General features: G+C 51.3%; 1 protein-coding gene across 1 annotated transcript in view; it reads right to left on the bottom strand.

Annotated features, from left to right (window-relative positions):
- The window catches only part of CACNG3 (calcium voltage-gated channel auxiliary subunit gamma 3), a 52,120-nt gene extending 41,688 nt beyond the window's left edge, over nucleotides 1-10,432 (bottom strand). Inside the window, exon 1 of the mRNA XM_088153255.1 lies at nucleotides 9,385-10,432. Within this exon, the coding sequence (XP_088009381.1) occupies nucleotides 9,385-9,595 (211 nt within the window). The 5' untranslated portion in view covers nucleotides 9,596-10,432. The remainder of the gene's footprint in view (nucleotides 1-9,384) is intronic.
- Nucleotides 10,433-15,709: the final 5,277 nt, after the last annotated feature.

Here is a 15,709-nt window from a genome sequence, read left to right on the forward strand (position 1 = left end):
TGCTGATAGAAAACAGGTCCTAAGCTCTGACAATATGAAAGGAAAAGGTCATCGCTTCTGCAGAAAGGGGCTGGTCTGCTTGATGGCCAACAGCCTCCCCTCTGCTTTAGCGCCTAGAGTATAAAATACCTATTGAGTAACAGGGAAATGATAAGCCAAAATAATTGTATGCTCATGGTGTAGGGAAGGGCACATTCTGGGATCACATGCAAGGTGCTGGGGCTTAAAGAGGATACGCAAAAGCTTTGTTTGAAACGTGGTCTTTCTTCCAGTTTACCAATGTCGGGCGTCTTGTCTCTGAACAAGGTGACAGCATGAGTTGAGATTCAGGACGGTCTTTACATCTGGAGTCCTGAAAGTATGCCTATGAAGGATTTGAGAACGTAAACGTGATTTCTCTGCTCTTTCATTCTTCCCTGGTCTGAAGGAGAGGGTTCCCTGGTGCAGGTCACTGGCTTCGTGGACAAAGAGCTGCTTCTCCATCTCCATGTCACTTCTGTGCTCCTGGTTCTGCAGATGTGAGGAAGATGGAGGTAGCTCTGCGCCATGCTCTTCACTTCTGCCAGCCGTTTCTTCTGGCACCAGCATGGTGTCAAGTCTTATCCTCCATTTCATCTGTAGATGTGGTAGGGTGGAGGACAGGCATTTGTACAGCGTTCTCCATTTACTTCAAGGTGAGCATCTGAACCCATGCTACCTTTATTCCTGATACAATGTTTTTCATGAAATGATGTGGAAAATCCTGAAAATTTTGAAGATTATAGGATCTCCTACAGGATTTTGAACAAAGTGTTGCAGGATATTCTTCCCAGCCCTTAAGGCCAGCCTGATTCTGAAGCCTTGCAATGTCACCTTGATTTTAAATGAGCCCGTCTCACACACAAAATGATTAACACTTAACTTTCTGAGTTTGCAATTAGTGGGAGCAACGATGATAGTGGTGACAGTTAATGAAATGTGCACATTTGTACATCTTATTTAAATATCAATCTTGGTGAGTTCCTTGTTCCCAAGAACGCAATTGGTTCAAGGAACTGAACTTGGGAGCCCTTCAAGTAAGGGCAATTCATTGCCCTGTTTGTGGTTCACCATTATGTCTGAATTTCAGATGTTGTAGTGAAAGCTTAGATGTTACGTTTTCTTGCAGACATCACACTGACAGCTGATTATTGACCCGTTGCTGAGTTCTGCCAATATATACGAACAAAGGAATAAGAAAGTCCCCAGTTACCAGGCGGGACTCTACACTTAGCCCAGCAAGATGGCTGCTTAATCAAAAGGCTGAGTCTGGCTTCCTGCTGGTCCCTTGCATCTCTCCCCCCCCCCCCCACCTCCTGAAAGCCAAGATTTGTATCAGGTTGTGGCTCATTATAGCCCAAGCAGTGCCAAATAGCAGGGCTTTGGCAGGGCTTTTCTAGGGTAGTCTGAGCCAGAGCGTAGATGAGGCCTTACTCTACTTTAAGATAGATACAGATATGGATATGAGGATTTCCTGTGTATTTTATAAATTTAAAATTCAAATTAATATTCAGGTCAAGAATGGTCGTTAAACCATCTGAATCTTTAGCCCCCAGGAGGGGCAACCCAGAATTACAATGAAGAAAGAGAAGGCTCAACTACAAGGACTTTGTACAATGTCCTTCTCCTTCTGCAACCACTCTATGCCCTTCCAGAGTCTTGATGTTCAGCAGTGGAGCCCCTTCATCAACAGGCTACCATCAAAAGTGCTGTAGAGGCCCAAGACAATGTAGTTATTCAGGAACTTTTGATGTATTTCCTGAAGCATAATGGCTACCAGTCAAGATACCAGACCTGCTTCTAAATGTTGACTTGAGGTTGCTACCAAGCGCCTTCTCTTTGTGGGCTGTTGCAGCCACAACAGTGTCTTCAATAACTGGGCATGGCTGCTGGTGCTCTTGCTGCAGCTTTGTGTCCATGCTCTGCACCACCAGTGTTGGATGAGGATTGCCCTGCTGGCACCACAGTCTTTTCTTGCCAACATTGCACCAAATCCGGGGTTGGACCTAGGGCAGTTCCTCCCCACTGCTGCCAAGGATGGGATGCCACTGATGTAGTTTCTTTCAGCTGGCTCTGATCCTGGCAGTGAAAAGCCCATGTTGACAACCCCCCCTCCCCACAACCTGCCTTCCCAGAGAAGAGGAAGGCACAATCCGAAAAGTTGGGCAAGGAAGATGATCTCAGAATCATAGAATCCTCGGGTTGGAAGGGACCTTGGAGGTCTTCTAGTCCAACCCCCTGCCCAAGGCAGGAGTCCTCAGACCATCTCGGATAAATGGTTGTGCAATCTTTCCTTGAAAACCTCCAGCGATGGAGCACCATCTTCTAAGACGTCGATATAATCTGTAACTGATGTGGAAGATCTGCTTGACCGGAGGGGAGGGTTATATATGACTGAATTGGGCCACAGTTAAGAAAAGTCTCCAGTATCCTTCACATTAAAACCAAGCCAACAGAAACAAAACAGGTTCCTGCACACAGTTATCAGTTCTAGCATACCCTTCTTCCTCATATGCTAGATTTCTGAATGCAAGGTAGTTACTTTCTCATTTGGTCTCTACAGCTTAAGCTAGCGGTGATTACAACATTCCTGTTGGAAATCATTCCACGTGTTTAGTAAACTGGGGGAGCTGACAGCCAAGTGCCTGCGCTTTGAAAGGACGCTCAGGATGATGAGCGAAGCTGGCCCACCGCTGCCAGCAAAAGCCCACCTTCCCAGTCCAACACAGCCTCCCGCGTCCCCATCCTCTCTTCCCAGGCTCTTCACTCAAGCAAGTCTGACTGGATCTCCAGTGTAGCGCAGCGAAAGCATTTTCACCAAGGACTCAAAATGGGCATCGCTTATGGAATTTTCCCAAACTCCTGGACGTCTTGCGCAATCCCACCCTTTCCATGGCACATTTCTTGACTTGCTTTGTACATATCTTGGTGCCTTAAAATCCATACCAGAAGGAAATTTAAAAAATGAAGCTATCAATATTACTTTGAACTATTGCATTTGATAGTCTGTATACTCGTATAGGTATGTTCACGTACATATATACAGCCACCCTTTCTTTTTACTTTTTGTATTTTTTCACAGCATTTGAAGGAACACATCCCAAACTTCACTTCAGTCTATGAGGCTTTGAATTTATATACAACTATTCCAAGACCAACAACAGTAACATAAAATACATAACTCAAAATAAACTGTGACCATATGTTGAGATTTAATTTGAAAAAAAATAAAAGTTTAAGCAGTAATTTTATTTCCCTATACAGAGAATATAGATGACCTGTTTTAGTCAAGCTTTAGAGCCTACTTTTCTGCACAAGCTAATTTATAAAACATAAATCTGCTATCTGCCCAGTAAACTTTATGAAAAAAGCCTACCTCTTTATGGTCAAGTTTTCTATCTTTTTTTTAATATTCTCTTGTGTTTCGGTTAAATTGCAAATAGATGCTGATACTCTTTCAGTTCAAAATGCTCTGAAACTGACTGGAAGAACAGTAGAACCAACTCATAGAAAAGTGCAAAACCAGTAAATATTATTGCGGTTAATTACAAAGTGCACCTATTTCGCAAGGACCCAAAAACAATGCCACGTGAGGGCACAGAACCAAGAAGCAGTCCCAATTCAGCCAAGCGGCGTTTTCTGAACTCTGATTTTGGCAGAATCCCGTGTCTGCCTACTCCAGAGTAGCCCCCACTGAGTCCCATGGTCTTTCTCCTCCAGAGCATCCTAACTCTTTTCTGAGCCAGTCGATCTGCAGTGAAGCTTCATTGCCCCACACTACTCATGCTAGCAACAGGACTGAGTTTACACAATATGCTTCACTGGTTGGCTGAATCAATTCATTTCCTGGGTCTGCATAATATTTTGAATCATAACCTAACCAAGCAGGCTGGATTTGCAATCTCCAAAGCAGAAGAAAAGAAAAGAATTGAAACCGGGTGTGAATGCAGCTGGCAAAGCACGTGGCCTGAACCGGCCTCTGATGCCTCCAATTCCACCTGTTCTCAGCCATGGGGCAGCTCTTCTGCTCCACAGCCTCCCCTGCTTCTCCCGAGAGGCCTCCTTTGGGGGCAGACTGTGCAAATGGGGTTCATTTGGCTAGGGGAGATACGAAGAAAGGAGGAGTTCTTTTGCGTTCTTATTTCCCAAAGTCATGGTCTCAAGAACAGACAGGTTACCTTTCCTCCCCCACCCCAAGGAGCCCCAGCCCTCAAACAGCTCCTGGAACTGCAGGAGTCAATCTCGTGAACACCAACCTTTATGCCACGGAAATCAGGCCCTGCCACTCTCAGGATATCATTTGCAGGGAGAAAATGTGTGCGTCTGGCATGTGGTTGACCCCAACATATAATATTCACAGGTATACTATTTCTGCTCGTGGAGGCTACGTCTAGCTCTGACGGCCAATAATCGTTCATAGACCTCTGCAGAACAGCAGTGGTATTTTATACTTGATGTAATCTTATGGGGAAAAACCTGTGGGGAAAGCCCCCTTCACCCGGCCCGTCTTAGGATTTAGCAGGAGCGAACACCAGCTGCAGGGAGCTGCCCCCTCGGCCCGTGGGGCTGCCGGGGCGGCTGTGGGTCCCAGCCCCAGCCCAGCTTGTTTATGGAAGTGCAGGTGAGCCATGCAAAATCCTGGCCAGCTCCCGGCTGCCTCTCTCTCCCCTCCTTTCACCAGCACTGCTGCCCTGTTTTGTTCGTTTTGCTGGAGGCAAACGTGACTTTCCAAGGATTGGTTCAGTGAGCAGACCACAAAACAAGCTGGTTTCTGAGGCAAAGAGCAAGTGGGAGGGGTGCCACGGCTGCTTGTGACAGCCCCTCGCTTCCACCCCCTGCACTGTTGGCAACTGGCCTTTGCACTCCACCGCCTGTCCTCATCTGCTCTTTACAGCTGTCTGGCTGGCAAAAATCCTTGCTCAAAACACAGCTGCGGAGGCTACTTCAAACGTTGGCAACCGTGTTACAGCCTATAGTAGAAAAACCACCACTTAGCTAGCCCAATGTTGGGCCAAAGCCCTTGTTTGCAGGACAAGCTTCTGACCCCTGGCCTGGACGCCAGCTCTCTGGAGGAGGCCGCTGTGCCCTTCCTTGGGGCGACCGCCTGGTCTCTGATGGAGACCCCCCGGGGGGCGGGCGCGGCAGTGGACTCCTGGGATAGGGCTGGTGGCGCCTGCCTGCCCCTTCCCCCTTACTTCAGACCTTCAGGCCGCGGAGGCTGAAGCGAAGGACTGGCCAGGGGTTCCTTTTGGGGAGAGCTGCCGAACCCGAGACAGAAGGGCTGTGCCAGCTCCCAAAAGCGTTAGGGGGTGCTCTTGGGCACATCCAAAACTGTAGGACTGAACAGATGAGGAAAACGCAGGAGCAGAAGGGGTGAGTCCCGCGTCATTATATTCAATTTTAATACAGAGAATGCACAAATCAGTGCTTTTCGGTTTTCACCCAACTGTTGGGTGGGTGGGGGGAGACAGCCAAAGGCCGGGGTGCCCCATGCTAAGGCGCCGCTGCGACCTGCGCTGGAGACCTCATCCTGCTGCAGCCTCCCCTGGGGACCTGACTGCGCAGATGCCTCTCGCGAGGACTGCAGAACTGCAGAAGGCCACCAGACAGCAGCAGAGCGTGGGTTTTCCTGTCTCTCCTTGTGGGCATCGGGTACTTGCTCAGATTTTTGTCCCCCAAGTCGGGTAGCCCTTATCCCACCATCACTCACGCTCCCCTGGGTAGCTGTGACCCTTGGAACTCCTCTCGGCACGCTGCCTTGTCAGGGCTGGGCTCTCAGGAAACAGCCTATAAATAATGCTACAAATCGCCATTCATAGTTTGGGAAGAGAATTCCCAGTGCGGAGGGCTCTTCTGGACCTTCTTCTTTCAGGAAGTAATAAGCGAGAGACGTCAGCAGCAGCTCCTCCATCACTGCTAAAGCCCCCCCCCCCCAGCATTGGGGGGCCTAAAATGTGGCTCCTGCTTTGGGTTTTGTTTAGTTCCTGGGTGGGGGTCTGGAGGAGCCTTATACAGTAGAAGTTTACAGCCCCCACTTTGCCACACAGAATCCCATCCCCCCAAGGTCCTGCTCCCACCCATTCCTCAAGGAAGGTCCTCGATTTGCTCCACAAAGTCACCCCTTCCAGTCTTCTAATAATCCATATTAAGCACCAGCCCTGTGCTCTAGCAGGCTGAACGCGAGAGGAGATTTGTTTTAGGCCGCAAGCAAGCACCTGGCTTTGCTGATCAACAAATGACACCGTCTGAGCGTATCTGCAGTGCTGTCCATAAGGTCATTCTAGCCACACGCACAAACAAGGCCACGTTCTCACAAGCATTCTCATCCCTGGCTCAGTTTTGGCGGCTGTTTCCAGCCCCCAGCCCCCAAATTCCAAGCAGACAAGCCTTTCCCTGGAATTGGATTATTCCCCCTCGCAAAGTGCATAACAAGGAGACTCGTGAAGCAGCCCGAAGCCACTCACAACCAAGGCAGAGGCAGACTGTGCTTGGGGGCCCCAGAAATAGCTACTGGAAGCAGACAAAAGTTCCCGTCCAACCGCCTAGCCTGTTTCACCCTGTCCTGGTGAGCATGGAGGCCTTTGCTCCCTCTCCCTTTCTGCCTCACGAAGAATGAGACCCAGGACTGTATTATGGCTGGCGCGGCAGGTGCAACGCAAAGCCGTTTAGGTAGAAGAAGACCTGTAGGTGGAAAGCTCTTACAAATGATTGCCGTGAGGTGGGGGGAGGGCTTGTCATAATAAAGCGCTACATGGTTTGTAAGTAGGTATGAAAAACACAGCAGTGCCCAAGAGATCAGAAAAGGTCCATTTATATTCCAAAGCAAAAAAGGGGCAGAAACAACCGAAAAATTGCACTTACCTCACATTCTAGTAAGGCAATGCTCAAGATTTTGCAATCCAAACTTCAACAATATACGAAATGAAAATTGCCAGATGTTCAAGCCTTGTTCAGAAGGGACAGGGGCACCTGAGATCCCTTTGCTGACAGCTGTTGGATAATGGAAACGGCACGGGAGTTGACCAGGAAGCCACAGTTAGAATGGCATACGGAGGAACTAGTTGGGGAAAGAGTGTGCCAAGGTTGTACACAGTCACCTTATTTATTTAACATATACTAAATAAAGCATGAGGAATGGTGGACTGGAAGTAATTGAAATTAAATTTTGTTGGGAGAAACAACAACAATCTCAGATATGTTGATGGCTAGTGGAGAGGAAAAGGAACTTCTTGTGGATGCCGAATGAAGAGAGTGCAAAAGCCAGTCTGCTGCTCAATATTTTAAGCGGGAAAAAAAAAAAAAGGATTATGTTGATGCAAAAAGGTGGAATGATAACAAACTTTATCTTTCCAGACATAAAAATTTACTGCGATGGTGACTGTAGCAATGATATAGAGACATCTGCTACCTGGGAGAAAAACTATGATAGATCTAGATAAAATGTGGAACTGCAGAGACATCACACTGTCAATATATTGCCAGGGCTGTAGTTTCCCCAGCTGTAACATATGGCTGTGTAGCTGGACCATCAGAAAAGCTGAACAAAGAAAGATTGATGCTTTGTATTGTAGTTCTGAAGAAAATAGTTGGGAATATGTTGGCTCACCAGAAGAACAAATAGTTCAATACCAGATGATGAAGTTAAATCCCACTGCTCACTGAAAGCATGAATAATGATGCTAATGCTGAAATATTTTGGACATATCATGTGAATCACAAAAGACTCTGATGCCTGGAAGAATGGAAGAGGCCAACTGAAGACAAGGTGGCTGGAAATTGTCACTGATGGCAGGAGCAGGAGCAGAGCAGGAGCTTACAAGAATGCTAAGAAGCAGTTATGGACGGACAGTCCTGGGGAAATGATGTTCATTGGGTCACAAAGACTTGGAAGCAATTGAATGACTGAACTGCCAAAAAGAGAAGAAAAAGGAGCAGGTGGGACGGGGGTGGGACAGGGGTGGGAGAAGCAGCTGAGCACAATGTGTGGCCCAAGTGAGGTAGAAAGGTTATATTAAGGTCTCTTTTAAGGAAGAAAGCGACAAGTGGAATTGCCTTCTAAATAACCTGTGAGCCGCTGTCATCTTCTCCATTCACTCTCGTCTTGTGCTGAAGGATCTGATACATCCCCAAAACATGTTTGATAATCAGCTGGTTCTGTAAAGCTGATCATATACTTTCATGCTCCAGCCAGGCGTGAGGGACTGTCAGCTTCCCCTCTGTGTCTCCCCCAACTAACCTTCCACCTTGCTTCCTTAGCTGCCTGGGGCCTGAGGGCCCCCTCCTCCACAAGCGTTCTTCTCTTGGAGCAAGAGCCACTTGTGCAAGGGGATCTGAAGCTTCCCTGGGGGGCAGCCTGGGAAATGCAGCACAGTGGCCTCTGAGCTGTGTGGTGGAGGTGCATGGGGAGGGGGCAGCCTCCGTAAGAGCTGTGAGCAGAGAGCCCCCTTCTCCCACCTTGATTCATGCTGCAGATCCCAGGGTGCGGGTTCCAGATGCCTCTCACCTACACACAGTCTGGAGGATTTGAAAGACCAGTGGTCAGAGGCAGGAGCGCTTCCCCAGGACTCTCTGGGTCTACAGAGGGAGATGTACACAAGCAGGCATGCACACACATACGCACACATGGAGGAACGTGCTTCACGGTTCAGCTTTTGGGAAGTTGAGGCTCTTCGGATCAGAGCAGCCTTCCTTTCTGGCAAACCCTGAGACAAAAGACTGCAACGCGCCTTGCCTGTGGCTTGAAAGAGAAGCACCAGACCTGCCAAGAGGGCTTGTTTCAGAACTGCAGACCTGCTGCTCCACCTCTTCACACACTCTGCCTGTTGTCTGTGGGTATGGGGGGGGAGGGGGATAGCTTTTTGGACCTTGAGATTTCAAGGAGATACCATGCAGATAAAGGAGCCCATGCCTTTCCTGCAGATAGGAGATGCTTATGGTGGGGATGAGGGGAAGGACGGACGGACGGACAGATGGACGGACTTCTGGCTCACTGCTGCTCCACCTCTGCAACTCCCTCCCTCAGCAGGACTGGCATGAGGTGGGGGATGCCCAGGAGCCAAGAGAGGGGCTAGATTGCCCCGTGGCATCCGCTGCTCGCTCTTCCCGCGGCCGCAGAGGCTCCAAGCCCCCACCCCAGCAAGGCTTGTCTGCAGCCCCGACAGGCGGGCTCCTTCGCGTGGCTTCGGGCTCCTTTCGGCCGGACGCGGCGCGCAGGGGCAACAGGTGAAGCCGGCCAAAGAGCCCCCGGCCGCTCCCCAGCCGCGCGGGGCCGGCGCGCGGGGCCGCCTCGCCCGGCGCCCGAAGGCAGGCCAGGAGGCGGCCTGTGCCGCCCGCCCGGCGCCCCCCGGGCCGGAGCCGCCCGCCTACCTTCCAGGCAGCAGGTCCGCCACAAGCCCGAGTGCGTCAGGACTTCCTCGTTCTTCCGGCTGGTGTCGTTGTCGCCGCTGGACTTGGTCCTGCAGACGCCGCGGGAGTAGAGCCAGTAGTCGGTGCCCACCGCGATGGTCATGAGGCTGAAGGCGGCGAAGGCTCCCAGGGTGGTGATCAGCATCTGGACGCCGCGCTCACACATCCTCATCGCCGCGCATGGCCCCGCGGGCGGGCGGGCGGGCAGCAGCCAGCCGGCCGGCCGAGCCAGGCTGCGCTCAGCCCCGAGGAGGCGCCGCGCCGGCGAGGAGCGGCCCCGCTGCGGACTCCCTGCCCGGCCGGCCCCGCTGGGACGGGGCGCGCGGCTGAGTGGCAGCCCGGCGCCGGAGCCCCATCCCCGAGCGCGCTCCGCGGCGGGAGGGAAGGCGAGGGCTCCGGCGAGCGCGGCGCGCTGCGTGCGTGTGCCGGAGCCAGCGCCAGCCCGCCAGAGCAGCAGGCGGCGAGGGGAGGCGGCGGCGGCGGCGGCGGCGGCGGCGCGGCTGGCGGGAGGAGGGAGGCAGGCAGGAAGCCCGTCACGGCAGCCCCTCCCGCGCCCGCAGCCCGGCGGCCCCCGGGAGCCCTGCGCAGGCGGCAGGCGCGGAGCGCTCCGAGCCGGCGGCGGTGCTGAAGCGGACAGCGCCGCTCCCGCCCGGGCCGCGACTGGAGGCGCCGCCCTCCCCGCCCCTCCGCCGGCCCGGGCTGCGAGCGGCGGGTCGCCCTTGCGGGGGGCGGGCGCCGGCCAGCCGGCCGGCCCGTCCTAGTCCGCCGCCCGCTTCCTCGCCTGCGCCGGAAGGGAGCCGGGGTGCCGCAGCCAGCCGCTGAGCGGGGAAGACGCGGCGGCGCGGCGGGGGTCGGAGGACGCTGCTGATCCCACGGGACGGGGGACGGTCACATTCTCGCCAAGGAGCCCGGCCCGCGCGTGCCCCTTCCCCAGGCCGAAGGGTGGATCCCCAGGAAGGCTGCCGGCCATCCAAACTGGTGCTGCCCGCGGCCATCTGCCCGAGCCCGAAGCCCCCGCGCGGCTTCCGTGGGTCGGGAGGGGCGAGTCCCGGGCTCCAGCAGGACTTAGCCAACAGGTGAAGGTCCGGTGGAGCCTCGGGCAGAGACGCCCCGGACCCGAAAAGCAGAGGGCGGGCTCAGCCAAAGGGGATTCAGCCCGGGCTGCTACGGCCAGCAGGAGAAGTCCCAAAACCGAGCCTGGGTGGATCGATCGGAGGAGCTGCTCCGGCGGTTCCTTGTCCCACCTGTGGCCATAGGAAAATCCATCAAGTGGCGGAAAACCCAGTCCAGGGCGTGGCTCCAGAGCCATTGTGTCCTCGGCCAGCCCCTCTTTTCCCTGGGTCAGGAGTTGCCTGGTGGTTGATACGCCACAGGGAAGCAAGGATCGGCACACGGTTGGCAGCAGCACCAGTCTGCTCGTGAGTGTGCAGCCAGCCCAGGCGCCTTCTGCCACGGCCATCCGCGGAGCAAGCCAGTCCCCAGCCGAGTGAGGGGCAGGGGCAGGGGCAGGGGCAGGGGCAGGGGCAGGGGCAGGGGCAGGGGCAGGGGCAGGGGCAGGGGCAGGTCTGCCTCTCGAGAGCCCAGGTTTCTGGAGCCGGGAGCAGCCAGGAGCCGGTGAGCTCCCGAGGCAGATGGCTTTCTGATGAGCAGGAATCAGTTTGATGTGAACCAAGCGCTCAAGCTGTGAGCCAAAAAGCCTTGTCTGTTTGTGGAAGGAAAAGGGAAGTTTCAGCTAATAAAGGTATCACTGAAAATACTGAAGCCTCCGAGGCTTTCAGGTTTTCAGTGACTGGCAAGCAAGAGGAGGACAAAGGGCTTTCCACCGCAATGGTAAACTCCTGTCCAAATGTCTTCCTGCTATGAAAGGTCAAAGTGTGCTTGGGACTGGTTCCATGGAAGCAACTTTGATATTTGGATTTTATTTTCTCCCGCTGTCATAGCACTAGAGGTATCCCAAGACTGTGGCAGTAAAATAGATCCCACAAATGGCACCCGGGCAGGTGAGAGCATGTAGCTGACCTGGCTGTTCTCAAAGAGCCAGTCAGGCCTGCACTTAGTGAGAACTTGGTGGACGGTCCCCAAGAAACCCCTGCATGGGGAGCTAAGTTTGGAAGCTGAGAAAACATCTGGAAAGGAACCAGGTCATATTGCTGCCAAGAAAAGTACACGGAATGTCTATGTTGTTACCGGGAACTGACCTTGCCTCAAAGCTGGATTCGCCTTTAGCAGATTCCTGGAAGGGAGGAAGCAGCATTTTCAATTTACCACTAGCCACAGAAGCTTATAAAGAATCACAAAAAATATGTATTTCAGAGCTTTCTGATCCCAGTAACAAACAGCAGCTTTCATGTGCCTCTTGTGAGTTCCTCAGAGGCACTTAAAAAGCCTGTTAGGCCCTGAGAAAAATACCCCAAAAGGTGTGCAGATTTATTACAATCAAACATAATGTCACAAAAGAGTGAGGGAGCTTTCAAGTTACCCTAAAATCCATTATCATGGTGTTTAGTAAGCAAAATGCCACTGAGAATGGGGGGGGGGGGGGACCTGGCTTGACGTTGAAGCCTAACTTTTGCATTAAATCACAGTTCTAAGATGATGTCTAGGGAAAATTGCAACCATTTTTGAAAATGGAAAACCGAAAGTTACCCAGAGTTCTTCTCAGCTTTAATTGGAATGTGCTGTGTCCTTCTGCTGTAGAAAACAATGTGAAGCAGGGTCTGGGGCTGTGGAAAGGCGACTGCTGGGCTGGGCTCCTGGCTCTCCTTTGCCCAAAGGGTTTTCCAGACAAGGTGCCATTTTGCAGACCAAGTAGATGTTTCAACTTTCATCTGGAGAGAAAATGGTAATATTCCTGATGGTTCTGGTAACAACCACCTTTCTTGCTGTGACAATGTGCAGGTTGAACCAATGCAGAAAGAGAGTTTGGAAATGAATGCCTCATCACACTTGTGGTTCCCTGGGTTGGAAAAATAAAAGGACTCTGCCCCAAAGCCCAACCACTCACCAGAATTCTCCAGAATGCCTGAAGAAACACTAGTTAGTCTAAGAGCCACACTTGGTTAGGAGAATGTTGGTTAACCAACCGGATTGATTGGTTTGGCTTGGTTTCCTCCTTCAGTGTTAACGGGGAGGGAATGATCTTCTGATATTTGGAGGTCTCTCTGAGCTTGCAGTGAAATTGTACTTTGATCTCCTTGAAGAAATGTGGACTATATAAATCCTACAAATTGATACCCATCACAGCTTGGGAAAGAGCAGACTTCTTCCTCCAAGAAGAGGGTCTGAATGTGCAAAGGAGTGGGAAGAAAGAAGCAGCAAGAGTCATGGGACACATGGTGGTAGTGGGGTGGTGGTGGTGGTTACAGCTGTTGTAAACAGCCTGCCCCAACCTGGCTCACTCAGATGTAATTAACTACAATGCCTATACTTTTGCTTTAGCCTTGATGATGTCAGCCTTACTACGTAGAGCAGACAGGAAACACCAGATGAGCCAATTCTACTTTATTGTAAGGTTACCTTAACAGAGTCTTGCAAGTGTGAAAGGGCTTCCCTCCCCTCCCCCGTCCCCTTTACAGTGCAAGAAACTAGGGAGGGCCCCTTCTGAGCCTCTTGCCCCGCCCACATTCCTGCTGCAGGCTAAGCTGCCTCTTATCTGACCGTTCCCTTGGCTGCTGCCCTTTGCCCTGTCTCCCAAGGTCATTCCCACGAACCATTACAGATGGCTCGAGATGATTGGAAGCTGAAGTTCAACGCAGATGGAGGACATTGGGGAAGTCTTGCCTCAAGCCACCCGGGGTGGGAGTGGGGGGAAGATTAGGTTTTTCTGGTATCTGATAGGGTGGACCTGTGGAAGTGCCACCATTTATACTTATATCTACACTTATGAACCGCGCATATCATTCTTCTAACAATAAAATAGCACTGCCAGAATCGTAGCCAAACAGGGCCAGTGAGAAATTGGCAGATTGGGGAAACATTAGTATTGATCAACACAAAAAAACCCTTACTCATCCACACCCTAGAGGGGCAAAAACATCCCGACTGGCCCTTTTCCACAGCCATGGAATGTTTTCCCCAAGGATTTCTTCAGCTTCCTTTTACTGCTGATTGGCTCGGATTATGACTCACCTAACCTTTTGAAATGCGTTTCTGACAGAATCATTTTAGAACTGAAGATTTATTTAAAGCCTCTCTCTGTGTATGCATTATGGAAACAAATTATTTGCTTGGATATGGTCTAAGCATTATGATAATTACATGCAGATATCAACATGCAATTATTGCTGCTAAGTGTCTGGTAGACTTTACCTTGCTTGGTCCTTTCGGTTAAGGCCTGCCTTTTCCTTTAGTGAGGATAGTGGGGTAGAAAGACTGACTTCACAGAAGAGGCTGTCAGAAAGGAGAGGTTGGAGTTGGGCGCAATCTGGGGAGTCTCTTCCCCAGCCCCAAGTTGCAGCTTTCTGATAGTTGGTTTTCAGGGCCAGGCCAGGGCTGGGTGGAGGCTCCACCAAGTCTGAATTTGGACACCATGTTTTCCAGCCTCTGAGCTCAGGAGCTGCAGGCAGTGTGCAAGAAGCATGAAATCCTGCTGCATAAATAAGCCTCCTGCTCACTGGCCCCGGACACCACAGACAGGCCAGGGCCAGGGCCTCCTTTCCTTTTAGTAAGCCCAGGCAGGTTGGATCCCTCATTAGGTATGGCCTAGATTCACATATCATCCTTGAGACTGGTCACTGAAATGTACGTTTTCTGGCACATGTTGACATTGGTTGAAATTTAAAAAAAAATTACCAGGAAAAGGTATTCTGGAGCAACTTTTCCTTCTTCACATTTTCTGAGTTTCTGTTTTCAATTCAGTTTCCCCCATTTCCTACCTTCAAGAGGGCTTTGGACTACATCTCTCAAAAGCCTAAGTCAGTGTAGTCAAAGGTCTCTCGGTAATCCTCCTTTGCTCATTGTGTTGAAGTAGAATCTTGGCAGTAGAAATGAAACGTCTAGGGGGCTGTGTGATGACACCGGCTTCTTCCACCTATAACACTATCCTTTTGCTCCTCAGAACTTCCCCAAGGAAGGAGAGCAGCGCTTTTCTTCTGCATTAAATGTCTGGTTTTCTTGCCCTTCCCCTGCTGCCCTACTTAAAGTCATCATCCTCAGCATTCTCACCTGATGTCCAACTTGCTTTGGCACAGGCTTATTCATGCTTCCTGTTGAACTTGTAATTTTCATAGTCTTACAAAATTTCCAATGAAAAAATGTGCAGCTAAAGTGAATGACAGGGAGGAGGTCTTCCCACTAGGAAATCTTCAATGAATCAGGCTAAGCTTATTCTGAGAAGAGACTGCTATGCCCATTTTCAAAACACTGAAAAAGTTGAAAAGGTATCATGAAACTACTATCTTAATTGTTTGCTTAATCATCACTCATATCTAGATTCAGTGTGTCCTACTGTAGAATTTACTGAAATAATCTTTCGGAGAGAGAGAGAGAGAGGAGAGGAGAGGAGAGGAGAGGAGAGGAGAGGAGAGGAGAGGAGAGGAGAGGAGAGGAGAGGAGAGGAGAGGAGAGGAAAGAGGAAAGAGGAAAGGGGAAAGGGGAAAGGGGAAAGGGGAAAGGGGAAAGGGGAAAGGAAAGGAAAGGAAAGGAAAGGGGAAAGGGGAAAGAGGAAAGAGGAAAGAGGAAAGAGGAAAGAGGAAAGAGGAAAGAGGAAAGGAAACGAGAGAGGAGAGGAGAGGAGAGGAGAGGAGAGGAGAGGAGAGGAGAGGAGAGGAGAGGAGAGGAGAGGAGAGGAGAGGAGAGGAGAGGAGAGGAGAGAGGAAAGGAAAGGAAAGGAAAGGAAAGGAAAGGAAAGGAAAGGAAAGGAAAGGAGAGGAGAGGAGAGGAGAGGAGAGGAGAGCAGAGCAGACGAGAGGAGAGGAGAGGAGAGGAGAGGAGAGGAGAGGAGAGGAGAGGAGAGGAGAGAGGAAAGGAAAGGAAAGGAAAGGAAAGGAAAGGAAAGGAAAGGAAAGGAAAGGAGAGGAGAGGAGAGGAGAGGAGAGGAGAGGAGAGGAGAGGAGAGGAGAGGAGAGAGGAGAGGAAAGGAAAGGAAAGGAAAGAAAAGGGAAGGAAAGGAAAGGAAAGGAGAGGAGAGGAGAGGAGAGGAGAGGAGAGGAGAGGAGAGGAGAGGAGAGGAGAGGAGAGGAGAGGAGAGGAGAGGAGAGAGGAAAGGAAAGGAAAGGAAAGGAAAGGAAAGGAAAGGAAAGGAAAGGAGAGGAGAGGAGAGGAGAGGAGAGGAGAGGAGAGGAGAGGA

Source organism: Python bivittatus, unplaced genomic scaffold, assembly GCF_059951505.1.
Source record: "Python bivittatus isolate LINGU-HERP-01145 unplaced genomic scaffold, Pbiv_v1 ctg000030_np1212, whole genome shotgun sequence".
Lineage (NCBI taxonomy): Eukaryota > Metazoa > Chordata > Lepidosauria > Squamata > Pythonidae > Python > Python bivittatus.